At 38.0% G+C, this 27900-nt stretch overlaps 1 protein-coding gene across 1 annotated transcript in view; it reads right to left on the bottom strand.

Moving 5' to 3' along the window:
- LOC119860520 (vitellogenin-1-like) overlaps window positions 1-27231 on the bottom strand; it is a 45981-nt gene extending 18750 nt beyond the window's left edge. Inside the window, exons 1-20 of the mRNA XM_043491128.1 lie at window positions 27192-27231; window positions 26835-26855; window positions 26467-26618; window positions 24511-24762; window positions 22427-22588; window positions 21301-21452; window positions 17665-17815; window positions 17403-17560; window positions 17139-17304; window positions 15944-16069; window positions 14093-14311; window positions 11635-11852; window positions 11440-11537; window positions 8299-8423; window positions 8099-8200; window positions 7898-8017; window positions 7455-7644; window positions 7276-7369; window positions 6973-7158; window positions 1045-1189 (exon numbers count right to left, since the gene is read on the bottom strand). Of these exons, the coding sequence (XP_043347063.1) occupies window positions 1045-1189; window positions 6973-7158; window positions 7276-7369; window positions 7455-7644; window positions 7898-8017; window positions 8099-8200; window positions 8299-8423; window positions 11440-11537; window positions 11635-11852; window positions 14093-14311; window positions 15944-16069; window positions 17139-17304; window positions 17403-17560; window positions 17665-17815; window positions 21301-21452; window positions 22427-22588; window positions 24511-24762; window positions 26467-26618; window positions 26835-26855; window positions 27192-27231 (2877 nt within the window). The remainder of the gene's footprint in view (window positions 1-1044; window positions 1190-6972; window positions 7159-7275; window positions 7370-7454; window positions 7645-7897; window positions 8018-8098; window positions 8201-8298; window positions 8424-11439; window positions 11538-11634; window positions 11853-14092; window positions 14312-15943; window positions 16070-17138; window positions 17305-17402; window positions 17561-17664; window positions 17816-21300; window positions 21453-22426; window positions 22589-24510; window positions 24763-26466; window positions 26619-26834; window positions 26856-27191) is intronic.
- Window positions 27232-27900: the final 669 nt, after the last annotated feature.

Here is a 27900-nt window from a genome sequence, read left to right as displayed (position 1 = left end):
GTTACATATGGGTATACGTTTCTGACTTATGCAAAATTCAAGTCACACAAGGCTTTCTGGAATGGAATGATTGCATAAGTTGGGGAGTGTCTGTATGCGTAGTAAGTAATCTCTTTGTCAAAAAACATTTTCTGAATTTTTGTTGTCTTATAGACATACTTGCTACAGTATTTTGAAATAAATGACCAAAATAATTGAAACTGGTGTGATTATATTGTGTTATTTTGACAAATAAAATATGCAGAATTTTAAAATATCGGGTGTAGAATTTTTCATTTTTTGGTGCAGAATCCCCCCAGAAGTATTTATAGCAGCTTCCCCATGATTGCCTATAGACTTTTCCACAGCAAAGCACTATGGCCACTCTCCTTTGGACCTCCATCCCACCCATGAACCAATTGCCAACATATCCCTCTGGCAGAGGCTGTGAAGGGTTCAGTACAGTGCTGTGTATTCCATCCTGTGTTGCTCTTACACTGGAGGAATTCTCCATAGGGCCATTGTGTCTCCTATATGTTACTAGAACATCTCGTAGACACTGGAATAGGAAGCCCTTATGAAAACTGTGTCCCCAGAATGGAATTATATTCAGTCATTTGACTTGTCACAAAAACAGACATTCATCCTGAATCAGAAATGCCCCATTCCTCAAGCTCAAAATTCATTTCTACCTGTTGAATAATCCAGCCATTGCCTCGTGGAACATTTTGTAACATCCTATTAATTTACAGGAATGCTACATGAGAGTTATAATGCATTTAAAGGGTTGTGGGCCTTTCCCATAGGAAATGCTAAAATTAATTATTCAACACAATGTTATAGTTTCTAAAAACAATTATTTTAGCCTGACACTGTGATTAAAATCTAGATTTTTGTTATATCTTTACTATTAGGTTATTTTTGCCTCAAGGTTGTACTTGACTCATTTTGAAAAAAATAACACCAGTCAGAAACCATTAATACAAAATTCACTTCTGGATAAAGGAGATAATCTTACACTGATCAAAAAAACAAAAGGAGTGTTCAAAATCCAATATGTGTTACCCTTATTTTATCACTCTCGCTTGATTCGGAACCTGAATCAAAGGACAGCTTCATTATGTCAGGCACTGCCTCAGGTAGAAGAACCGGCGTCATCTTAGTGGCAGCTAAGTCTTCAAGATTTCGTGTAACAGCATATGTCTTAGACCTGAAGAATAAACATGAAGGGGAATGTTGTATCAATAAGCACTTCTGAGGAAAAGATCTGAATTATATCTTGTGGCATGTACTTAGCAACAAACATCCTACCTTGCAAATTACTTCACAGATATTTACAGCAGTCATCCTGCTAGTGAAATTGTCAAGCTCTATAAAGGCTGCAGAGAAACGTAGACCAACATTTTCAAAGTTGGGTGCAAAAATTTAGGCCCTTCTGTTCATGCTTATGCTCTTAATATGTGGCTTGATTTTCAGAGGTGCTGCACACCTGCCTGCACCAATCATTGAAAGCAGCGGGATCTGTGCATGTAAGCACATTGGAAAATGGGGCCACTTAGTTTGGTGCCTAGCTATGGATTTAATTGCTTAGCTTTTGGTTCCCATGTTTGGAAATTATGGTCTTCTTTTTAATTTTCAAAATTTTACATAGCCTAGAAAAGATACACTTGGGATGCTTGTTTCTAAACGGTTACTTCATTCTCCCTTTTTTATAATTAAAAATAATAAACACCAGGGAAAGTATGCCATGAAATGTAAATTCTTGTGTGACATATATTAAAAATGCCATTGAAGAGAGGCCCCGAGAATCACCTGAATAAGACATCCGCAACTTGCTGCAACTGCATTATTGCTAGAATCACTGCTTTTCCCAGATCATCATTTATTTACATAGTAATATTCAGTACAGAGGTTCCTAAGATGTGATCTGTGGACTGCTGGTGGTCCAAGGGCACTTGGATCTGGTATTAGTAACATGGGATGAGATTCTGTATTACATCTTTCAGAGGCTCAGAATGAGACGGGGGCTGAGGTGGCTTTAAGGCACCTTTGTGCCTTCCCAGTCCTGGGCTGCTCCATGACCTGGAGAATCCTCCCCCACCTAGATGTGGGGCTTTTGAAGTCTCTTTACACATCTCCAGCCCTTTTACTTGGTGTAAGGGGGCTCACACAGAGATGAGGATCTTACCTCTGGTGCTTGCTCTTTATTTCTAGTTGTTTAATAGCATTAAAATACAACTAAAATACCTTATGTATGCTCCTAATGTTTTTTTTTCATGTCAGCAATTGCTGTAGCTACCACAGGGTTGTTATGGGATTGTGAATGAGAGGAGATGGCCTGCCTGACCGCAAATGGAGAGATGACCTATGAGATGATCTCTATTATAATGAGGTCCACACTGTGTGAAAGTCTGAGAGATCTCAATCTCCCCTATTTGAAAGGTGAATTTGTATTCATTTGATGGTGCTCTCTTCCTCTTGAAGACTCTTGCCATGCTGCGTGCACTGTAAAGCAAACAATTGCACTTCGTGTGGAACACCTCAATAAAACACGTGTCACCCAGGGGGGCTTTGTTTGCTTTTCCTGCTCTTCGGTTTTAGATAAGGACATGACAGCAATGCTCCATGCTGAGCGTGAGTAGAACCTTGAAGAGTGGAATCTGAAGTGAAATATTCTTCCTAACAAGTGGAGTGGATAAAAGAAAATACAAATCAACATGCATTTCAGATGGCTCATCTGGATAAGGGGGACAAAGGAAAAAGCAAGTGGCTTTTATTTCAGTCCCATTCAATAATTTAAATGACCACTGAACAGCAGGCTGGGTCTCCAGGCACAAAGCTCTCCTATTCCTTTTTTTTTTAGTATTATTTTTTATGCCAATAGTCTACTTCTGCCACCTAATGAAAGCAGGTTTCAGAGTAGCAGCCGTGTTAGTCTGTATTCGCAAAAAGAAAAGGAGTACTTGTGGCACCTTAGAGACTAACAAATTTATTAGAGCATAAGCTTTCGTGAGCTACAGCTCACTTCATCGGATGCATTTGGTGGAAATTTGGTGCTTTTTCCACCAAATGCATCCGATGAAGTGAGCTGTAGCTCACGAAAGCTTATGCTCTAATAAATTTGTTAGTCTCTAAGGTGCCACAAGTACTCCTTTTCTTCTAATGAAAGCAGAGGATCAATTTCTCCCTGTTGTGCTCAGAGAGCTGACAATGCAGCTGCATCAGAGGTGACACGTGTCAATGTCTGCAGAATCACACAGCACAGTAAAAATAGGCTGCAAGAGCCAGCTCTGGCTCTTTAACAAGAAAAAAACAGTTACAAAGAGGGCCTACAGCTAGGGTATGAAAGAATCTGTTCTCTGTGATCCCCACACAAGGGAGAAAATAAAAGGGAGATTTTCCAATATATGTATTAGTGTATTCTTGGATAAGAGAAGAAGCTGTTCATTTATCTGTGATATAATATCAGCCAAATTCAATGTGTGTGTGTGTGTGAGGGGCAATTCTGTTAAACTGGGCCTGTTTATGTCAGCAGCGAGTGTTGTCCTAAGTACTTAGCACAGGGGGAAAAAAGAGCTATATATGAATACGTTTCATTATTAAAAAAAGTCTTTATTAATTTTAAAACAAGGTTTTGACACTACCTATAAGAACTACATAAATGATACGCAAGTAACAAACCTATTGCCAAATTCTGATCTCATATGCACCAGTGAAAAGCCGAAGTACCTCAATTGAAATCCACAGAATTACTTTTCATTAATACCAGGAAAAATTAATTCAGAATCTGAATGTTACACAAGAATGTTACAAAAATAAAGACTTGAACTGGTATGGCACTTCCCTCCCACATGTGCACACCACATCTCACTACCAATGTCCTGTACCACACATTGGCATACTTGTGTGCTCCTTTCTAGGAGAGTGAAATTATCCCGTCACATAAAATTCTGCAATTCTGTCATTAATCATATTTATAAGAGGCTCCTGTGAAGCAATGTCTGCCAGGGCAACATACAATTTTTTAAAAACTGCGACACAGCATTATTCAAGTGAATGTATATATTTCAATAGCTTGTCATTATAAATATGAGATACATTTTCAAAGTGTGTAGTGCCTTCTCTGGCATCTCTCCATATATATACTTTAAGCACAAGGCTCTGATTTCCCCCAAAGCTTATTTACATTTCTTCCTGTAAATGTTACAGGAAAAAATATGTTTTTAAGTGGCCATCTGCTGGCAAGCTGAATATAATACCAATAAATATGCAAAGCCCAATAAGTGTGTGAAAAAGGTTTTAAAAATACCTAGGATTTGTATTATTTCTCAAATTCAGTTTAATTTTGATTGGATTGGATTGAAGCAATGCTTTGTATTTTTCATGTAGTATTATTAATGGGTAGTTGTGATATGTGTTGAAAAGGGAGTCTGAGTCCTAAATTTGCCATCTTGTCTTGGGGCTTCAGTATCTTTATCATCAACACTTTAAATCAATTCTTCAGAAGTCAGTGATTTCTCATCTGGGTTTTTATTTGCTGCTGGAGTCTCATGCATCTCACCATTCTCACAGATATGGTGTACCAGCCTTGATAATATTGAACCAGATTTTCCTCACAGTTACATCCCCACGGAAGTCTGGTCGCTCTCAAAGCATGGGTGCCAGGAGATAGTAATGCTAGCTTCCCCATGCAGCCAATTATCTTGTCACTATCTGTAATGTCACAATAAGGTTTCAGTGCAGGTTGGTTGGACTAAGTGACCTTTTAAGGTCTCTTTCAGCCCTGTGTTTCTATGATTCCTAGTTAGCTCACTACTGTGAAGTCCATAAAGGCTGAGTCAAAGTACCATATATTGTAAAATATAGTTTAATTATGAAGGCTGCTCAAAAATAGCTCTAAAGAGCAAACGCCTCCAACTTCTCAGCTTCCCCTTTAGAACCATTCCCAGTGGTTTCTTTAACAGAGGCTACAAAGCTAACTAGGTAAACAGTGTCAGAACACTTCCAAAATATTGAATCCAATAGATTTCTTATAGCTTGACAGGAAGCACTGAACTATTCAAAATATCATGCAAAACAAATCCATATTAAATTAAGGTTTCCTGCTAATTCTCTATATATTGGCTTAATATTTATCCTCTTACATTTAAGATTTTATTTGTTTCAGAAGTACATTGGTGACATGGTTCAATGTTCTGTTCTCTAATCATTCCCCTAATGTGCACATTGTTTCATTCTGAGGGCATATGTCTTTACTCACTTGTTTTGTAGCATAGCTTTGAAATGCTTTTAAAAGCATAAGAAAAACCGATGGTGGTAAAACTTTGCTCATCTTTGCTAGGTCTATATCATTAATTTATATGTTTGATTAGGCATTATCTAATTATTTCTATCTAAGATGATTTCAGGTGAAATATAAATTACTGTGCTTTGATACTTAAAGGTGAGCGAGGGGAAGTGGTTCGAATAGGAATTCTAATCCCACAGTCCTAATGCTGGCTCACTCTCTGACCTGGAACAAGTTATTTAACACTTCTGTGTCTCAGTTTCCTTTTCTGACAGACAGGAAAAATAACTTTTACTTGTTTTGCAGGAGTGTTGTATGTTAGTTAAAGTTTGTATAACAATTTGAAGCTCCAGGTAAATGCTCAGCATTATTATTAATATTCATTATTATTATTTATTTCCTTAATATTCCCTTTAACCTGTCCCACACTGGGACCTACTGAGAGTGTTTGGCATAAATATCCCGTTCTAGCTGGTCTCAGGAATGGACATGTGGTCCATGCAAGAGACTGAACAAACAACTTTGGGCCATGGCTCCTTTGAAACTCTTGCACAGATAACTGATGCTCTGTCAACTGTGGAAGAACTCACCCCTCTGTTTAGGCATCTGGAGTGCTTCCTGAGCATGTTCACTGGAACCCCCAAAGTCATTGTGGGGAACCTGGTTATGATCACTCTTGACGGAGTGAAGGATTCATCTTTGGAGAAGGGTGTAATACAGAATGCCTAATAAGACAGTTTGTGATGATAACAGGGAGAGGGGACTTTTAAGGGTGAATAATGATCAGCCTCCATGGCTGCTAAACTGAAGAGGCCTGCAGAGCTTCCAGGAGCCAGCAACCATGAATGCTAACTTCAGGGGGGCCAAACACTGAATTCTTTTGTTGCTGCCATATTACTAGAACAGAAATTTGTTAACATTTGTGGGCATTGTAGATTTCTGTTGTTGGTGGCACTTTTTCCTGTGTGATGAATTTTCAGCCTAGCTTTCTGTGTTTTTTGAATGTGAACATTTTCCTAAGCTTTGGTCTGCTGCTTTGATTCCTTGGACACACTCTTTTTGTATTCCCTGCCTCTCTTTCTGCTTGTATTTCTATCTGTTTTTGCTTCTTGGGCATCTGGCTACAATAGTTTTCCAGAGTGTTTTGCAGTTGCATGCAATGGTAGTAAATCAAGTAGACCTATGAGGCAAGAAGATCAAATGCCCATCACACGAAAACCAGATTAAAACACAAGAAATGCCAAATGCTGTACAATTTTAAAACACTGAATGTGTGTGTGTATGTGTGATTAGCAATGTGTTCCAATTATAATCAATGGGGTTTATTCTGCTTAAACCTAACCTTATATTGTGTAGTTATTTGAGAGAAAAAATGATGAAATGAATACTATAAACAGCTTGGGTCTAAAAGTGGTTTAAAAGAGAAAAGCAAGTGAAGACCACTGGAGAGAAGTGGCATTTATTTAAGCATAATTTTTGATTCAAGGCATTTATTCTATAATAAGTAAGTAATGCCAGACAGTGCCAGTCAGCCAAATTATTTGCGTGGGGTGATTCCTAAAAAGGAAATTTTATTTTCAAAAGATTCCTTTCTGCATTACTACATAGGAAGATAATATAATATCCCCAAAGGCATCATAATATGACTGATACAACCTGATATGAGAAAGTTCAGAAATCCCAGTCATAAATCAGATGCAGCTTACCTTAGAGTAATGACATCAGTTTCCTGGCTGCATGGTGGGATTTCCAATTTGAAATTCTTCTCCTTAATATTCACAGTAGCCGCAATGTTCATAGGGAGATTTACATTCACTTTAGCATGTGCCTCCAATCCAGCTTGGAACAGGTGCGTATTAGTTCCCATTACAAAGATCATGTCCTTGACCATGCTGAAAAATTAGAACAACAAGGTGAAGTTGCATACATACAGTAAACAGCTGACAGATACTTACAACTGCCCTGTGCATTTGGAAATACGATCATTTTATTTTCTACTAAATTTTTACCTTAGGGTCAGCTTGGATCGCACTTTAATATTGGCATTAAGTAAGTCAGCCAATTTGAAATCGGAACTTGGAGTTGGTGAAATCTGTACTTGAACTATTGTAAAAAAAGAAAAGAACATGAATCCATGTAAAAAATACCTTGAAGTCCTGCATACCACTTGCTTTTCAATTTGCCTTACCACTTCCTGCAACATTTGTGAAAGAAGCATGATACAAGCTTGTCTCCATTGGGAATCCAATACACGTAGGCACAATGCGACGGACTTCTGCAGACAACAAAGCTTTCGACCACTGGATCCCTACACCACTTTGAAGATGATTTATAAATTTTTTTATTGAGGGAATTTTTTCTTCTGGTCCATACAATGCCTGCAATTATAGATTTGCCCTGTTTAAATAAGCAGAACTTGAATATCATAGTACATGTCACAAATTATGCTCCGGGAGAAAATCTGCCAGCAGTGATAATAATTACTGTTGATCAAAGTTTGAACTTATTGTACATGATCAAATCCTTACAGCAAAACATCTCATGAGTGAAAAAAAAAAGAAAAGAGAAAAAAAAAGAAACAGTATTTTAAACCTTTTGATCATGTGTCTGATGGTACTATCAAAGAGCTACCTGCACTAGAGTTTGGATGGAATCCTTATCAAGTGCACCAAAGAAGATTTCTTGTCCAAACATCTTCATGTAGCCTGCTGCAAGAGGTTTATCACTGATCTGTGCCTTCCAGTCAGAGAGCTGCATGACAAGAAGTTTGTTAGAATGTTCCTGGCATTGGTAGGATTAACCCCTTACTACATTTTTTCCCTGTGAACGCACCGTTTTCAGAACTTCCCTCACATCAGATGCACTGTCAGAATCACTGTCAGGTAAGTGTCTTTTCGCTAACATCTCCTGCAGTCTTTCAGCTCTCAGTCCCACCTGTGTAAAGAAGTAAATCATAAATGAAAAAAGAAGTGTGGGAGAGATAACAAAACAGTGATATTAATCAGAGAAAAATTGTGGGAATGCCCATTTACCTCCAAAGGTTCAGCAATGTGTCCAACGAAATGGGCCCTGAATTTGGACAATGCTATTGATGGGAATATGCTGCCTACATTATTCAGTGTCAAAAATTGGGCTGCCATTCCAATCATAAGAGACTCTAAAGAGAAAGGAAAATATACAGTAAAACGCAAGCTCAGTTAGTTTTTAAAACCACAGAGTGCAGACTGTATCAATTTACTAATTGCATAATATGAGCAATACAGCATGACATGAGAGAGGCCAGAAATCCCAGGAATAAAACTGATGGCATAACACTGTCATAAACAGAATATTCTGCATATTTGAACTATTAATGGACAAAATTACAACTCCCCTGTTCCTTGCATAGCAATTATTTTATTTTTTCAGTTGCTTCTGCTATATCATTTACATCCGGTCAGATTCTGTAACATCAGCTTATGAGGTGCATTTACAAGACATCATTCAATGTAACTTGACAAAGGGGATCAGGAATTGAAACAGATTTGCCATCCTTTGCTAACAGTTCAGGGAAAGTGATATAGATATCCTATCAGGAGAGATGGTGAGGTGGAGATGTGTCTCCCAAATTACTCTAAAGCAGTTAAATACATCTATTAATAAATGTTGTAACTCCTTACATGAAGTGGCACTAATTGTTCAGTAATTGTTAACTGTCAAGTAAATACAGAGCAATGTAATTTATATGTATTTCCTGTGTTTATGTTTATCATGCACAATGGGACAGATCCTAGGGCATGGTTAATTTGTACAGAACATGTCAGATGGGTCTGTGCTAAGGTAGTTTAAAGCTCATCTTTGCACTCCCCTGATCTTGGTGCAGCTCTGTCCAGTTTAGTCCCTGTGCTGTGTGAAAGCAGCCTCAAGGCTCTTCTAAAAAATCTGGGCTTCAACAACAAGACCAAAACCATATGTGAGAACCAGGCTATCAGAGGAGCATCCCTACTACACCTCCTTTTCTCCAGCTATGTCCACTCTTCCCTTGTTACAGCAGCAGCGGCTAGTATGAGTGGCTGAAGAACTCCTATATTAGATCTCTGCCACTGGAGGATCACCCTTACTTTGGAATTATACTCAACATGCTGGTTAAACTGCCTTTAGGACCAGACAACACCACCAATGTAGCACAAAGTTGAATAAACTTTACTGAGACCCTATGTTGCTGCAATCCCATTACATAACACAGGAATCTAATGGAGAAAGGACTGGAGGCAACAAACTAAGCCATCGGGAGCTATAATTTTCATACTGTTCTCAACACAGCCAAGAGATGTCATTTTAGTGTGTAATGATCCCACATTGGATCACCCACTAAGGAATAAATCTGGGGCTTTCAACACCAGAAACACAAGTCTCTACCAATTGAGATAGGTCCATTAGCTAGTAGTATTAGTACTCTATTATCCTTTATATGAACCAGCCACTGATATAGAACATGATACTTAGACAGTGTATTATAGGTACATATTGTCTACATTCTAGGCCATGAAATCTTGTTGTTAATCCAAACATTGCACCTACTGACACTTAATAAGAATTGATGCTTGTAAATGATTAGATGATTACACAAAATGTATTAACTTGAAGAGAGCATGGACATTTTCCATCAATGTGTGTCAGTAACTCATACAGCTTGAGTATCAATATTTTTAGTTTTCTGAGAAAATATTTACCAATATTTACCAATGGAAAATTGTGTCGGCACAGTCATATGATGCACTGTAGCCATTAAATCTGGAGAGATGTGGATACATATAAATGCATCTGACTAGATGACATATCTCGAGGAAGACTGAGAGACTGATAGAAAAAAACAGTGCTGACAAAAAGCAATGCTCAAAAAAATGAAACCCTAAAATATTAATAAATGTGTTTTATTTAATTCTGTAATAATTTCTAGAGTATCTCCCTGAATGCATTTTAAAAAGTACAAAAGTTCACATAGCACGTATTAGTGACTGTATTTCTTCAGGCACTCTCTGTCTGCATCTCCAAGGTAGCAAACGTGTATCATATATTACTGTGGTCACTGTGGTATGTACTATACTTATTTTCATTGCAGAGCAGATTAAATGGTCATGTAAAATACATGAAATAAAGGCAGAGCAATAACAAAAACTACCAAGGCTTTGCAATAAAATAATAAAATAATAATAATAATAATAAATTAATAATGTTCAATAACAACAAAATATATTTACATTTCTCACTCTAGGTTTAGAATGTTTCAAGGACTTGTTTTTCATTGATTTTTTACAAAAGTAGCTTTAAATATCCTGATGAGTTACAAAAGTGATAAAAACATCCAAATACAGAGGGACTGTGTTTATAGATATAAGCCCCCTAGTCTGCCAGCTACATATGCCAAATTGTTGGGGCTGTCATGGTCATTTGTATGGGGGCTTAAATACTCACCATTATAAAATATAACTTGCATGAAAATAGCTAGAATCTGGTTGAGCAAGCATGTGTCTTCTTATCATGCTCTCTCTCTTCATACAGCTAACGGCCATACACTGCCTATAGACCTGTGCATGAAACTCCCATTGACAGGACTGGCATATCAATAGGATTCCATGCATGGATCTACTGTATTGTACAGGGGAATTAAGGGTATGATGGTGCAAGCAAAAGCTGTGGACGTAAATCTTAGTTATTCATCGGAAAAAGAAATGTTTGTGTCTGAATATTTTCAAACTTGAATGCTTAAAGATGGGCAGCTATTTTCAGAAGTGTTGAACATTCACAGCTGCATTTGAATTCAGGGGGAGTTGTGAAGGCTCAGCACTTTTAGAAATCAGACCACTTATATTCAGTTTTGATGCCCAACTATGGTTTGAAAACTTGGCCTATGTCTGCATTGTTCCTAGCCCATCATGGAAGCTATATTGGGCTGGCTGTGTACAACGTAAAATGCACATGTATACAAATCTCTTTAAAGGGAAGATCCTTAGCTATGGCATCATATTCCTGACGATGGAAGAATTTGCAGGTACAATGTGCAACTGACAAGCAGTTGAGGAATCTATAGAACTGGGCCCATGGCTTGTATGCTTCCCTCAACCCTTAACTTATGTGTATTTTATTTCAAAGCCTACAGGTGATTAATATAGTTGGAGAAATCTGAGCCTTACCTCTAAACATACTAAAGCGGAAAACTTTGCTGAATCGATAGCCAGGTCTATCAAGTTTGGGGCTGAGTATTCTGATAGCCATTCTGCAGGCAGAAGCCCTGAAAGATTCAGTGAATTGTACCAGATTAACATCTCCATTGCAGTTAGCAGGAAAGCAAGTTTCTTTTTTAGAGAAATAATGTATAGTGCCCTTACACGACTTGGAGATCCGGAGCTGTACTTGTGCCCAGAGCCCTCAGGGAAGTAAAGATGAAACTTGCCACTTGCATGCTAGGTTCTTTTAGCATAGCATTAGCTAAAGTCACCAAGACAGGAAGACCTGGTTTGGTTTGAAGCAGAACAAATGCAGCAATCATTCGGACTTGAGGATTAATTCTGTGGTTTAGAAACAACTCTAGGGTAATATCTTGTACCTGAAAATAGGAAATAGAATTTTAAGTTTCTGTTTGCTTGAACATTTGCAATTAACTATTCATCTTTTCCCACCCTTTACCATAATTGTAGTACAAGTCTTGTGTTAGAAATAAAATCCATGCTTTATTTTTTCCATTTAATTCTTGCAAGTAATGTGGCAACAAAGTTCATAATATTAAGTTCAGAAGGGACCATTATGACCATCTAGTTTGACCTTATTGGGCCAAAGGACCTCATCCTTTGCATGAAACCCAGAACTTCTGTTTGAACTATAGCAATTCCTTTAAAAAGCTAAAAGAAAAGGAGTACTTGTGGCACCTTAGAGACTAACTTGTTAGCTTGTTAGTTAGTTAGACTTGTTAGTCTCTAAGGTGCCACAAGTACTCCTTTTCTTTTTGCAAATACAGACTAACACGGCTGCTACTCTGAAACCTTTAAAAAGCCAGTCAGTCTTGGTTTAAAGACTTCAAGTGATGAAGAACCCACCACCTACTTTGTAAATTGTCCCAATGGTTAGTTACCCTGAATGTGCCTTTATTTTTAGTCTGAATTTGTCTAGCTTCAATTTCCAGCCATTGGATCTCATTATAGCTTTGTCTGCTAGACTGAGCAGCCCTCTACTATCAGAAATCTCTTCCCCACATAGATACTTGTAGATTCTCAGCAAAGTACTTTAATGCTCACGCTCTAACTGACCTGATGTTAATTCAGTGATGTGGATTAGCAAATGTTAAAATAAAGGTGACTACAAGGATGCAAATATTTCCAAAATGTGCACAACTATTTCAAATTAAGCAGTGAAATGAAAGGCCACTTGGTAGGACTGATTAGTGCAAATTTGTGTGTGTAGTAAACCACAAACCTGGGCTCACATTGTTTCTTACACAGTGGAACACCAGTCATGGGCATTAAAATACTTCAGATTAGGGTTTTTCCAGAAAGTGCATAATAAATGTAATGAAATAACTGCCTGGGCCACATGAGGAGTGCTGGGGTCAGGGGGAATCACAGCCACAGTACCGCTTTGAAACACCAAAGCTGCTTTTTCTTTTCCTCTGAAGAAGAAACCATGGCTCAGCCCCCATCTCCCTGCTTATATATCTCATGCAACCTAGCAGCTGTTTCCTTATTTTTTCTGCTAAAAACACATTCTGGAGCGGCTTACCCTGGAGCCAATATATGGGATCAAGACAACATATAAAAAAATTGGGTATAATAGAAACCCTGTTAAAGCCTCAGTGGGATGTGGTGAAGCTGACGTAAAGATTAATTAAAACCATATAATTTTTTTTTGTTTTGAAAAAGAAAAGAAAAAGAAAAGAAAACAACAATATTCCACACTGAGTGATTAAAAAGGAATCTTGAATGTAAGTAAAACTTGAAAACTTAAGGTTTCTGGTTGAGAATAAGACTGTTTTCAGGTGAGAGGAGCCGTAAAGCCAGATCTGTGGAGTAAGAGACTATTTTGTGCTGCCTGATCATAATGTAACTCAAAGACAAAAGTCACATTTAATAAATGTTCTGTTTATGGCTTAAACACACACAATGTCTATACATTCATAATTAGGATTCAAATCTGCAATATCTATGAGATATCAATATCTATCTAAGATATGGCCCTGATTAATGATTAGATGTGACACTTAATCTATAAAAAGAAAAGGAGTACTTGTGGTACCTTAGAAACTAACAAATTTATTTGAGCATAAGCTTTTGTGAGCTACAGCTCACTTCAGTGGATGCAGTGAACTGTAACTCATGAAAGCTTATGCTCAAATAAACTTGTTAGTCTCTAAGGTGCCACAAATACTCCTTTTCTTTTTGCAGATACAGACTAACACGGCTGCTACTCTGAAACCTGACAATATATAGTTAATATAAATCTTTGGAAAACCTTGCTTTGCTCTCTCACACCAGTGTTGAAATAACACTAAATACATTTTGATCTGTAACTTATCTCTCATGTATCTTTGGAAAATAAGATTTTAAAATGCAAATGCTGACAACAGCCCAACAACAGAATAATGAACGAATCCTTATACTAAGCTATTCGGTGCATTCTGAAATACTGAAGATGAATGTGTCATATGGAATTGGAGGTTCCCACACATGAATAATGGAATTAATGTAAAGAAAACCACCAGATATATGTATAAAATGCCACCCCTGTCTTGCAACAAATAGAAACAACACGTTGAGCTTATAGAACATGCTAAAGAGGGATTCTTTGTTTCCTTACCTTTCGTGGGTCTCTCTTGGCCAGGTTTGTCAGGGCCATCACTGCACTAATTTGAACCCTGACTGGGAGATCAGAAGCACCAGGTGCATATCCTGGCATAAACTTCATGATGCGCTTTAGAATGGCTGGATGTCCTACATTCCCAAAGGCCTTCAGGGCCAGGACCATTTCTTCCTCCTTGGCCCTGCCAGATGCTTCAGCTGCAAAATCATATAGTGGCTGAAAAAACAAAAGGAGGGTTTAAGTTCCAATTCGGTTCTGTTGACATACCCTGAGGGGGTGGCTGAGAAGTTTTAGTTTGTTCAAATAATTTAATGAAAGTATTTTAAGTTGCATTTAGTGCTCATAGAAATTGCTGGAATTTTATCCCTGAAGACTGAAGTTGTGAATATGTTTTTGGAACAAGTACAGCATAGACAGCAGCAATGCACAGTTCCTCACCAATAAACCTTAAACATGATGGGTTAGATGTATAAAGGCAAAAATGGCAGTTAGGACCCAACTCCATTGACTTTCAATGGGAGTTAGGAACCTGGCATTGGTGCATTTGAAAATCTTTCCTTATCTGGTTAAGAACCCCCCTAGATGCAAGAAGACAGACTAGTCTTTGGGCCCATTCTGTCATTAGTCTCTTTTATGAGATGGTTAATAAAGGTTCCAATATCTGCCAACTGGAATGGCAGTTTTTGTAGCATGGACTTATACGGAGACCACCAGGCCATTTCATTCTGCTGCTTGTAAAGCAAGAAAACCCTAACATTTTTTAGTCACTGGGTAGGATTTGTTTCAGTGTAGCAGCCGTGTTAGTCTGTATTCGCAAAAAGAAAAGGAGTACTTGTGGCACCTTAGAGACTAACAAATTTATTTGATCATAAGCTTTCGTGAGTGAGCTGTAGCTCATGAAAGCTTATGCTGAAATAAATTTGTTAGTCTCTAAGGTGCCACAAGTACTCCTTTTCTTTTTGGGTAGGATTTGTACTTGTGGTCTAAACAGCTGTCATTTCTGAGTGTGTGGCTAGAACTGACTCTTGCATGGTAGATAACTCTTCTGACTGTACAAACAAGGTCTGAATAAAAAGAGCCAAAGTATTATAGAATATTTTCAATACATCAGATAGGCCTAAAGAGCAACTTTTGTTTTTTAAGACATCATATTTTGATTTATTAATCTAGCTCAAAACTTGCACAGGATAATACTAATAGGCAAATCCAAATTTAAAACATTTCCTGTCTGACCCCTTGCTTTGCTTTAAACACTTCCCATTTTCCAATAACATTTGTCTTAATTAGCGGGGAGGCAGTGTAGCCTAGTGGAGAAAGAGTGCTACACTGCAGTACAGGACACCTGGATTCTATTCCTGGCTCTGCCCTTGGCCTGCTGGGTGACCTTTTGCAAGTCACTTTAGCCCTCTATGCTTCTGTTTGCCCATCTGCAAAATGGGGAAAATGGTACTTAACATCTTTGCAAATCACTCTAAGATATACTGAGGAAAAATGCTGTATAAGAACTAGATATTATTATTGCCAGTGGGCAGTGTAGTCTTTTGGTTTAAGTAGATGACTGGGTGCCAAGATTTCTGGGTTCTGTTCCTAGCTCTACAACTGACTCACTGCATGACTTTAGGCAATGAATTAACCTTTGTGTTCCTTAATTTGCACATCTCTTACATGGTTATATTTATCAGTACCATGGAAGTGTGTCATGAGACTTCACTATAAAGCATTTTGAAAGCCTCAGATAAAAGGTGCCATGAAAGCGTCCAGAATGATATGCTTTGTCCTTCCAACCTTAATTGTCTCATTTACAATTTTTCCTTTAAAAAATAAATTAAAGAAACTCAGGCTGTGTACCTGGAGAGCTGACTCAGGGCAGGAGTCTGAAACGGAGCAGTACTTGTGAACCAATGAGCCATAGGCTAGATAGGCAATTCTGTGAAGGAAAGTATCTGAGCGTGGATGTGTCTTTTTCAGGATGAGCTAGAGAGAAAATATTTGGATATTACCCTCACTAGCAAGAAATAATTTAATTTTTACTTTGCATTTATGTACATTTTATATGAATCCGCATGCAGGAAAAGGCAATGCATAGCAATTGATATTCCCTGAAAGACTGGCTTCTTAGCTGATCAGTGGCTGTTACTGTATTTCACATAGTGACCATGCAGTATCTCTGAGAAATCCCAGATTTTGATTTGGGTATTAAGTTCTTGTTGTAATACAATGGGTGAAAAATCACCCTAGTAGGGAATTTTACTGAGAACTGAGGAGCACATAGTATTTATAAAACTATGAATGTTCTTTGTGGTTTTATAATTGCCTGAACTGTAGGGACAAAAAACTAAGATGGATACTAAATATATCCCAATAATTCAGACTGATGGGCATATTTACCATGAAACCATATTATAACATCAGACTTGAATCCATCACTTTCTGCCCTATAGGTGAACATGCTAATAACTGGTCTGTGCTGACATTCATAGAGGGCCAAGTTTTGCCAAGTTAGAGGCATGGCTCTCATTGAAATTAAGAGGAAATGCCTATATGCTTCTAATGGCAGAATAGGTACAAAATTTTATAATGAGCCTGATTCTACTCTCTCTTACACAAGTTCATTCCACACTGGCATAATTCCCTTGACTTCAGCAAAATTATTCTGATTTATACCAGTCTTGCTAGGACAATCAGACCCAATATATTCTGATAAAGCAAAACATGTATTTCTTACTGTCTAGCTGTTGTGAGGCCCCCGAGTTACCAATCTTGATCTAACTATAAAGTTAATTTGGACAAAAGAATTCCAGAAATCTGTTTGCAACATTAAAACTACATCACTTAAGAATATTCAACTGTTTCATTCTGGCTTCATCTATGTCCCTTTGATTGCTTCCACCCTGCCAACACAGTCAGGAAATAAACTCTTTTCAACCTCACTAGGGGATATAAAACCTTTGTATTTTCAAAGCCTTTGCAATCTTGCCAAAAGAGTAATACAGTGGATGTTAGAATTGATGAAGAAAGAATAGAGAGTGTAAAAATATCCTACCACAGCTTCCTCTATCACATCACGGGTTGGTGTACTTAAATGGAGGCCCATAAGCACTGCCTGAGCTGCTTCCAAGTCACTGAGTTCTTGCCTTTCAATTTTATGCCTTAAGAATCTGATTGCACTCTGAGTGGAAACGGCAGGAATTATATCCAAAATCAAGCGCCTGCAATAGGAAAGACAATGATCATTTTCCAGATCTGCATCTGAACACATTAATTTCAGATCTTCAATCATAGTTTTAAGAATTAAAGTTACTATTACCTATATACAGGCCGGCTAGAAAACTGTTTCCAAACTGACTCATAGATAACATCATTTGCTGCCCGGAAAAGCTGTACCAGCTGCAGGAATTTTGGTGGAGCATCACTAGGAACCCGCTCATGTGTGTGCTCTACCAGATACCGCAGGTTTTCCACTATCTGCAAGAAAATTAAAATATACAGCAAGATTCAATATGTTCCCTTTCCCACATGCATCAGCACCAATTTACAGCAAAATATTTACTTCAAGCAATTAATTTTACCTGACTCTCCAAGTTTTTGATTTTGAATAACTGGAAGGGAAGCTGAAGCAATTCACTGCCAAAATGGTACCGAAGTGATCCACGTTTCCGGAATTCTGTTGATGGGACTTCTGGGGAGTGTTTTTCCACATCACTCAGTACCAGCTTCTGCCTGCAATGGAGAAACCCAGTGAAATAACATCATGAGACCCAGTGTGCAAAATGAAGAGAAGTTGTGCTCTTAATATTATTATGTATTTTTACAAAAGTGTTTTGTTATCAAGATGCAAAGTTATTCACAAACATATGCACTGAAGTCCAGAGAGAGGGCCTTATCCTGAGAGAACCTGCAACTCCCAATACTCAGAACCTCTCATGGTAAGATCACAGGACATGTATGAGTATATGTACATTTGTGTACTGAAGTTCAGACAAAAATAACTGACTTGATCCTTCATCAGAAATCATCAGTGAATTTTAAGCCTGTCTAGAGGTTTCCTGAGAGTTCTTATACACCTCTGCACTTTCTAGTTTCAAATGGAAGTGAAAAAAGTGAAATATGGCAAGAAATGTTACAGTCTCTTCTTAAATTATTACTGACCCAACTCTAAGCAGAATGTCCTGGGGTTTTCATAAGATGAAATGTTCCAATGAGATTTCCAACATGATTTCTCAAGCAAAGAGATTCAAATACTATGGAAAAACATCCAAACATCTGGAAGATTTTCAAACTGAGCCAAACCATCTCCCTTCATCATTAAGCAGTTTTAACGAAAGGCTGTTTTTGTAAACATTTCTTATCCTTGCCGTATTTGTGGCTAAAGGGATGTGTCCTATCCTGCCAATTACATTTAAATAGTCCATTTAGGACAATATAATACTTTTAGATATTTGTAGTGAGCATCTGAGAACATTCCAGTAGATATATGATTGTACTGAAGAGTCTCTAAAACCTCCATAGAAAATTGGTACGTTCAGTTTGGAGTCTCTACAGAGATCCTTCGAAACATTCCACACACTGTTTCTATCAGAATTTCATAAGATCTTTGCAAAATATTATAAAAATACTCAATAGACAATCCAGTAGGAGCTCAATACAAGATGTTTCATCTCCAGAAAAGTTATAGAATATTACTGGAAGGGCATTGGGGTCCGAAAGTATAATGCCAGGTACACTCAGACAGGTTTCTCTCCCGCTTCCAGGACATGCCAAATCTATAATATACCTTCAGTTCTGAAGTATTGGGAAGAAGCATATGTGCATATATGGGAAAATGAATATCAAGGCTTGGTCTACACTTAAAACTTATATCAGCATAACTATGTCAGCTGGGAATGTGAAGGGGGAAAATAAATCTAGTGACACAACTATGCCAAATACCCCAATGTAGATGCATCTTGCCAGCAGACACACTCTTCATTGGCATTAGCTAATGCTGTTCAGGGAGATGGTATTAGTATACTGGGAGAACCCCTCAACATACGCTGAATCTACATTGGAGATTGGTATAGGCTGGCATAGGCTTTGTAATGTAGCCATGGCCTAAAAGTGGGGTTAAAAGGTAAAATAATAGTAAAACTCCCCCGACTTCAGTGGTTGCAGTGTTAGGCCAGCGGTGAACAGTTTTGAAAATCTAACCCCAAATGTATTACATTTCTTGATATTTTACTTCTGACTTATATGAAAAATGTATTTAAATAGCTTTAGTTATTTGACAAATGCTTTCTGGAGACCCAGACTGCAGACCCTCCTCTTTCTACCCCTTAGGTGGTTGGCCAATTCTGCTGGACAGTTCATGGAGAATAGGAGCAGGGAGCAGAGCAAACCCACTACTGAGTTTCTTTTCCACTCTTTTGGGGGCATCAAGCAGCCCTTGAGGAACAGGAAGGAAGCAGTCTTTGCTCTCCTGAAGTCAGAGGGCCAGGTCCTAAGTGGGTGGAAATCAGAATAGGTCCATTTGCTTCAAGAGAGCTCTGCTAATTTACAACAGCTTAGGATCTGGCACCTGTTCTGCAATTATGCCTGACCCTTTCCTGGGTTCGCAAAAAGAAAAGGAGTACTTGTGGCACCTTAGAGACTAAAAAATTTATTAGAGCATAAGCTTATGCTCTAATAAATTTGTTAGTCTCTAAGGTGCCACAAGTACTCCTTTTCTTTTTGCGAACCCAGGAAAGGGTCAGGCATAATTGCAGAACAGGTGCCAGATCCTAAGCTGTTGTAAATTAGCAGAGCTCTCTTGAAGCAAATGGACCTATTCTGATTTCCACCCACTTAGGACCTGGCCCTCTGACTTCAGGAGAGCAAAGACTGCTTCCTTCCTGTTCCTCAAGGGCTGCTTGATGCCCCCAAAAGAGTGGAAAAGAAACTCAGTAGTGGGTTTGCTCTGCTCCCTGCTCCTATTCTCCATGAACTGTCCAGCAGAATTGGCCAACCACCTAAGGGGTAGAAAGAGGAGGGTCTGCAGTCTGGGTCTCCAGAAAGCATTTGTCAAATAACTAAAGCTATTTAAATACATTCAACACCTTCCATCATCACCACCCAAATGTGTATCCATATCTGATCCTTAGAGCGTAAAAGTTCTTTAAAATACCTTATCCTATCCCCCCTCCCGCTTGTTCACTGTTTAATCAAGTTATCATGCCCACTTATACTCCTTTTTGATAATTAATTGGTCTCCAGCCCTTTATTCATTTTTGTTGCAGTTCTCTGAATTCCTAATTTGTCCTTATCTTTCTGGTATTGCAGTGCCTAGACCCATAGGCTATAGTGAAGGGGCCAGTTCCTCACAGAATTTTATGGAGCAATGTTAGTTGACATAAACTAGGATCTAGCTTGAGGTGAAATATATCTAAGTGATAAAAAGAACTCTCTCTCTTCCCTACTTTGTGACATGATGCCTCTGTATAAAAAGCCCATAACTAGAGCTGGTCATAAAATAATTTGTTTCTGTGGAAAATTTTGTAGAAAATGAAAAAAAAAATCATAAAAAAGCATGAATCTTTTTGGATTTCAGCTGAAAACCGGAAGATTTAAATTTTCAGCCAAATATTTTCAGGTTTTGGCCACAAAGCTTTTGACATAAATTCAAAATTTTCCACAGACAGCAAACACTTTTAGTGTTACATTTCTTTGGTTAAAACCCCAGTTACCCATCAAAAGCAGTTGTGATGGAAAATTTTCAATCAGCCATACCCATAACGGCACTGGCAACATGGCAAATTTCAAACTGCTGTGAATATTCACATGGGTCTGTTTCAATGACGTGGTTTTCTAGGGATCTTTCTTTTAGTGAGTAACTATGTGTCAGAGTATTTTACTACAAATACATTAGTTTGCATTTTTTCAGATCAAATTTCATTTATCTTGGCTTTTAAGGCATAAATCAAATATCCCAGAGAAATAAACTCATCAAATACTGCCCACTTTAGCTAGCAAAATTTGGATAGTGATGCACATGTTTCAGATTTATGACCAACAGTGTAGCTTGTTTTTTTTATTACCTGGTTGAGGCTTTATATAATGTAATATTGCCAGTCAACATGTGGTAGTTGCAGAGGTTTCATTTCAGTTAGGGAATTTGACTAGATTACTTAGATGCTGAATTAGTGAATTAAAGGGATATGTAATTTTGGATCAGCTATGCAGACGCACAATACCTTGCTTCTACGACAGCATCCCCTCCAGTGACCTCATTGAATGGTGTGAACTGATGGACTTCTTGGACATCAGCTTGTACAATTAAAGCCTCCTCATGGGAAGATTTGATTTTGTAATTGTAAGTAGTGGTTGCCCGGGAATACTTGTTTTTCTACAGAATGAAAAAGTGACAAATAGAAAGTTATTTAACTGTGAATAGAATTCATAGATAGTAGGCTCAGAAAATACCACTTATACCATCCAGTGTGACCCATTTTTTTTGCAGGGCTACTCTCTATACCAGGGGTGGCCAATATATTCATTATATGCACTTCTCTTCAGAAGTTAATATGCAGCTCCTTGTACTGAGGCCCCGACTCTGGGGCTGGAGCTACAGGCGCCAACTTTCCAAGGTGCTGGGGGGTGCTTACTGCTCAACCCCTGGCTCTGCCACAGGCCCTGCCCACCTCCATCCCTTCTCATCCCCTCCCCTGAGCCTGCCATGCCCTCACTCCTCCCCTCCCCCACCCCGAGCCTCCTGCACACCACGAAACAGCTGATCAGGAGGTGCGGGGAAGGAGGGGGAGGTGCTGATCGGTGGGGCTGCCAGTGAGTGGGAGGCTCTGGGAGCAGGGTGGGGGAGCTACTGGAGGACTGCTGATTTATCACTGTGGCTCTTTGGCCATGTATATTGGTAAATTCTGGCTCCTTCTCAGGCTCAGATTGGCCACCCTGCTCTATACTATTCCCATTAATGTCTTATGTGAACTCTGCTAGCATATTTACATAATGGAGTTCAATCCCATTGCTCATGCTGCTAAGAATTTTAAGCATAAACTTTTCTTTCCTTAAATTTAAGCAACTGATCATTCTTTTGAGAGGGAAGAATTTTGTTCTGAACAGAGACAGCACGAGACATATGTACCCCTATTCTGAGGGCATAATGTGATACAGAGGCTTTGCATTGCCAATACACATGAATACCACGCAGAAAGCAAATATAGATAATTAGATATAACAAGCCTGATTTGCCTTCTGCTTAGTGGTCTAAATCAGGAGCCAATGTAGTTAAATGGGTGCAAAATGAATGCATGTGAGAGAAGAATCAGAAGAATCAGAATGTATTTAAATATAAATCCATCTTACTTCTCTGCAGGCTGGGCATTGGCAAGTGTATGCAGCACCAGTGAACATCTGAGCTCTCTCATCACAGCTGTTTAGGTCCTTGGATTTTGTCACGTAGATTTGACTTGCTCGCCTGTTTTCTTGAATCACATAGGTTGTATTGCAAACACCATCGATCCCAGCCTGCCAAAAATTAGAACCAATCAGCTCTCAGAGAATGCTGCTCTTGATGCAGAATTGCTGGATGCCTAACATGGAGATCTACTATGCTCTGATCATATTTAAAAACCATGCATATACTGTCAAAGGGCCAAAGCAGGAGTCCCATTAAAAGCACAGACAATATTCCCACTGACTTCAGTGGGACAAAATTTCGACTCAGTGGGAGGTTTGTATCAATTTCCAATTAGGGACTATAGAATAGGAGATATAATTTGGAAAAATTAATAAATATGTGTTGAAATAATGTGATCAGTCAGAATTAAACTTCAAAAGCAAGAGATTTTTGAGTTGTGGCTGATACTTTGTCCTTAAAAATCCCATTATACCTAATCTCAGCTCATACATTCCTCTATTAGAGGCTTCAGAATAGCAGATAATCTGACACACAATGTGAGCAGCAATAATTACACATTAGTTAAGAACAGTGGAGCTTTAACTGTGGATTTTCTTGCATTTGAAGGTTTAACTCAGATGTTTAATACTACTTTAAGATTTTATATGTATAAGGTGTATTGGTTCTCTTCAGTCAGAGAACAGGACTTCTACTAATGTTAAAGGGAGATAAGTGAATGTATTTTGGCAGGGAGGAATGGTTCATTTCCTGACTTTTCCTTGTTAATTGTAGTGTACAATTACTCCAGGGACTTAGAGGTACGGGACCTGATCTTGCAGACTTCAGTTAAAACTCCCATTAATTAAGTGATGTCCTGTAAGCCATTTATCACCTGATTCTGCATTCCTTAAATACCCCAAACTTTTATTGACCTCAGGGTAGTTTAGGAGGCACAGGGAATACAGAGTCATGCTCTGCAGCTCAGGTTCACCTTCTGTGTTTTGGGATCTATCGTGATGCCTATCTTCCTTTGTAAAGTGCTTTGAGATCCTCAGGGAAAGATCCCAAGGTTTATTAGTCAGTAAATGACTGAGTAAAATAATGAAAACACAGAGAAGAATTCAGTAGCTAACCCCATCTGCGCAGGTTGGCAATGGACTACCATATGTAACCAATTCATTTAGAAATAATGAAGATGGGCAACTAGGCATTGCAAAATACTGCATATACTACAGCTGCAAGGTCTCAATATGGTGCTGCGGGTGGAACAAATATTGTGAAAAATATGAGATCCTGAAGCTCATTTCCAAACCTTTTTCTGATCATATCAAGTAAACAAAAGTAGTTTTGATCTACGTTTGCAATACAAATATTTTGAAAGCACAATAATATCAATGAAATGAAAACCAACCTCATCAATGTAAATATATTTATGCAAAACTAAATACATTTCAATCTGTGTGGTGAATTTCAATCTGTGGGGTGACTACAAAATATATTAAAACCCATAAAACAGTGGAAATTCCAACAGAACATTAAATACAGCTGTAAATGCTATTATAATAACACAACCGCATATGTACTATATTCCTTCTCAAATAGGACCTAAAGGAGATTAAAGTATACATGATTTCTTAGATACATCAAATTGCTATTATTTCTAGATGAAATGTTAATGATATGCTGAGGGTTTAAGCTTATTTTAATGTATTATTAACATTTTTTTAGGCTAACATTATAGCTTTCAGAGTGGTTTCCTTTTTCCTTTTACTACCCAACAAGCCATGTTTTCTTAGTTTCTAATGTTGTTAATGCACTCCTGAAATCATTTAATCAATTAGATTAAAAATCTATACATTTCTCTGGACCATTAAGGTACAGATCTACCAGTGGTGGTACAGAATAAATGAACAACTTTCCTCTAAGTCTAGATGTTGCTTACTAGTAAATATACACTTAACACTGAATTCAGATAAATGTGTTAGAAGAACCAGAAGTGTATGCTTATTCAAATTACACCCAAACATAATTATCAAAGCAGAGTGCTCACCTCCTGCAAGTTATATGTATTCTGTGACTTCTTCAGAGTGAATTCCAGCACATTCAGAAATCCTCTATAGAAATTAAGACCATCATCTGAGAGAGAATCTGGAGCCATAAGATTTCCAACACGGCCATTACTGTATTCAAATTTGATGGGGTTTCTGAGTTGTGCTGAAAAAGCCTGGGTCAGTTTAGATGACCGTGCAAAAGGATCTCTAGGCCAGATACCATTATATTCTGCTGCTTCGAGTGAATAAACCTGGGAGAGAAGGGGAAATAGATTTCCTATTAACATTTTTCCATTATCTTTTCTTCTTAGGATTTTAGGAAGCAATACCTCAAGATAAAGCCATGACGGGGACTTGCGAATGTGAAAAGTGGCTGAGTGGGATGTTTCCGCACATACCATTTTTTGTCTCAATTCACAGATCATCTGTCTGGCCCAAAGGTTGGCCTGTGTACAGAACTGAGCCAGAGAAGAGCCACACTAAGCTGAACTCGACCATCAGAACTGTGGATGACCTGCAGTAAATTGTGGGGAAAGTCAACGTTGTATGAAGCAGCATTAACTTTGGTGGCACTTGATGTGATCCCCCTAACTGAAGTCACAAAGCACAGCCAAGGGTCGAGCTAATAGTGACATGGCTACTGAGCTATTCTTAGAGTCACAATTAATGTGGGGGATGGGGGTTAGAAAGCAGAGTGGGGGGATTGTCCCTCCCTGTACATTTTACTGGGGAACCTTGAGGTTGGAAGCTCAGATAGCTGCAGATCTCTCTTCTCCACTTCATATTGCAGCCCTGCTGCAATGCAAAACTCTCCCCGCCCCCGCCTCCTGTGCAACACATTACCCCATCAGTGTGCTTCGGCCATATATGTTCAGTCTCCAGGGCCCATTCAGTACTTGGGCTCTCAGTGGAGACTGCCAACATGGGTGAGAGTTATGCTGCCGGTTTTATGATGAAGATTCTTGTCTACTGGGAAGGGGTCTGACACCATTAATTTTGACTTGAGGTGGATATGAACCAGTGGCCTACAAGTGAAAGGTTAATCTTCTGCGCCATTCACTTCTCCAAAACCACATGCTTTAAATTTAACAGCATAAAAATAAACTTCACCTATAGCTGAAAGGCATAACATGTTACATAACCAAAGAGAGAAATTTCCTATTGTCTTTCATTATATCCTATAAGAATACACAACAGCAGGCAGCTACTTCAGTTAGAAAGTTCCTGCACTTTTCAGGCACTTATTAGGACACAGCCACTAGTTTTTCCTATCTATAATTTAAATTTGCCAAGTGAAATCTGTTAAAAAATTATTTTTCTTCCACACACATACAAGACTAAATGGAATCAGTCCAGAGCAAGGGGCATGTTTCAATACATTCATTGGAAGCACACATAGGCTTACATTAAAGATCAAAATCATTTTCATGTAATCAGAAATCTTTAGTAATTACTCAAAAATGTTAATGTCAGCGTACAATAAAGGAATACAATCTCAGTGTAGCACAACATAGCACTTCCCCACTGAAGCTAAAGAAACAGCAAGAAAAAAATACTTATTCCAGATATTGAATGACATCCAGCTGCTATAATATGTTTATTTCTCTTTGTTTGCTAGTTGCAAAATCAGTAGATTAAATAATCGTAGGTTGTAGAGTTTGGGAACAATTGAATTGATCCAGTGATAAATTATTATGCATTTGAAATTACATTCTGTTGTCTCCCTGACCACAAAGCAGAAGAAATCCTTCAAGCCCAAGGTTGGCTTGAGCTGAGAATTACCTGGCAAAGTGCAAATAGAATATAGGGAACTGCATAAAAAAAATAACAGTGTCAGTTACATTCTGCTTGAGTAAGCAAAACATATGATGAAACTTAATTATTTCCCCAAAGCTTGGGAAAAAAAGTCATGTAGGAAGATAATTTCAGCTTTCACGTTGGATACATTTTCTTACCCTAATAAGACAAAGTTTTGGCCCAATACCACTGATTTCCACTTTACATTTTACTTTTATTCCAGCTCTTGCAAGCCCTCTGTCTGGAAGTCCACTGAGAAATACACTTTCATAATCATATGTATAAACCTTGTTTTCTTTGAAATCAGGTTCTGTAAAGAAACAATGCTCAGTAAACATTATAGAGAACCTATAGAATATATTTTATTATACTAAGCTCCAAATAGGAAAGATCAATTTGTTCATTTTTATATTACTTCTGAAGCACATTAGCAGTTGTAAAACTAAATTAAATATTCATACACCTTTCAGATTATATTTCAATTGCACTCATTAGAATGAAATAATCTGATAGGAAAAATACTTACCATAATTAAGATGCTGACTCCCTGAAAGAGAAAAAAATATAGAAATTATGACAAAGAGTCATTTTAAATTTTTTTTTTAAAAAATTACTGTCCAAATTTTTATCTGAACCTGTGAAGTACATACTGCATAATACTTTCCAGTTAATTATGTTAATTTTTCAATACAGATTTTTATCTTAAGGTCAGAATATATCCAAAGTTCCTCCCCTAGACAATGGAGAATTTGCAGTTGGGTTTTCTTTTCCTTTTATGCAACTTTGAAGTTTATATTTATAAATGAACACAATTAGTCTCTTAAGCTTTATTCAAAAAAGTCTCTACTAGAAACCTATCCAGATAAATAAGGTGCTTACTTACCCACAAAGGTTAAAGTCAGAGCGAGAATTAAGTCCCTCATTATGAAGGATAAGCTAAAGGTGAATGTGCCGGGTTCTCTTTTATAAAGGCATAGTGTATCACGTGTTCATTGAAGTGAGGTTCCAAAATAAATAAGCATATTTCAGAATCAGTATTGATCAATCAAAAACTAAACATTTCTTGGGGTAGAAATGCTGTTTATGCAAATCTACTGGATAATTTAGACAAAGTGTATCTTTTCTATTAAATATGGAATCTATTTCTGATATTTCTTGTTTTCACCCTTTTTCCCATTTCCACACACACATTTCTACAATAATTCAACAACTGGCAATAAATATTTGGGCTTACTTTAAAAACAGTGGAGCCAGATTCACAGCTGATGTAACTCAGCCTAGCTCCATTGAATTCAGTGAAGTCATGATGATTTACACCTCCTGCATATCTAGACCACAAGCTCTTTGAGGCATGCATCAGTTCTTCAAAGTGACATAGTCTTAAAGGAGGATTAGCGCATGATTAATCTTCTAGTGACTTAGATTTGTGCATGCTGCTTTCTGTCACAATCCTGCAGAGAAAACCATGCAAATGCAGAGCCCCACTGAAGTCAATGAGGCTCAGTGACTGCGCCTGGCTCCCCCTGCAGTTCTCTTTGCAGAAGTGGGGTCTTATTACAGACTTGTGTGAAGCTATCTGGGGAGAGCAATCC

The sequence above is a fragment of the Dermochelys coriacea genome, chromosome 8 (assembly GCF_009764565.3).
Source record: "Dermochelys coriacea isolate rDerCor1 chromosome 8, rDerCor1.pri.v4, whole genome shotgun sequence".
In the NCBI taxonomy this organism is placed as follows: domain Eukaryota; kingdom Metazoa; phylum Chordata; order Testudines; family Dermochelyidae; genus Dermochelys; species Dermochelys coriacea.
The sequence above is the reverse complement of the archived record's forward strand: the minus strand, read 5'-3'. Positions and strand labels throughout refer to the sequence as shown.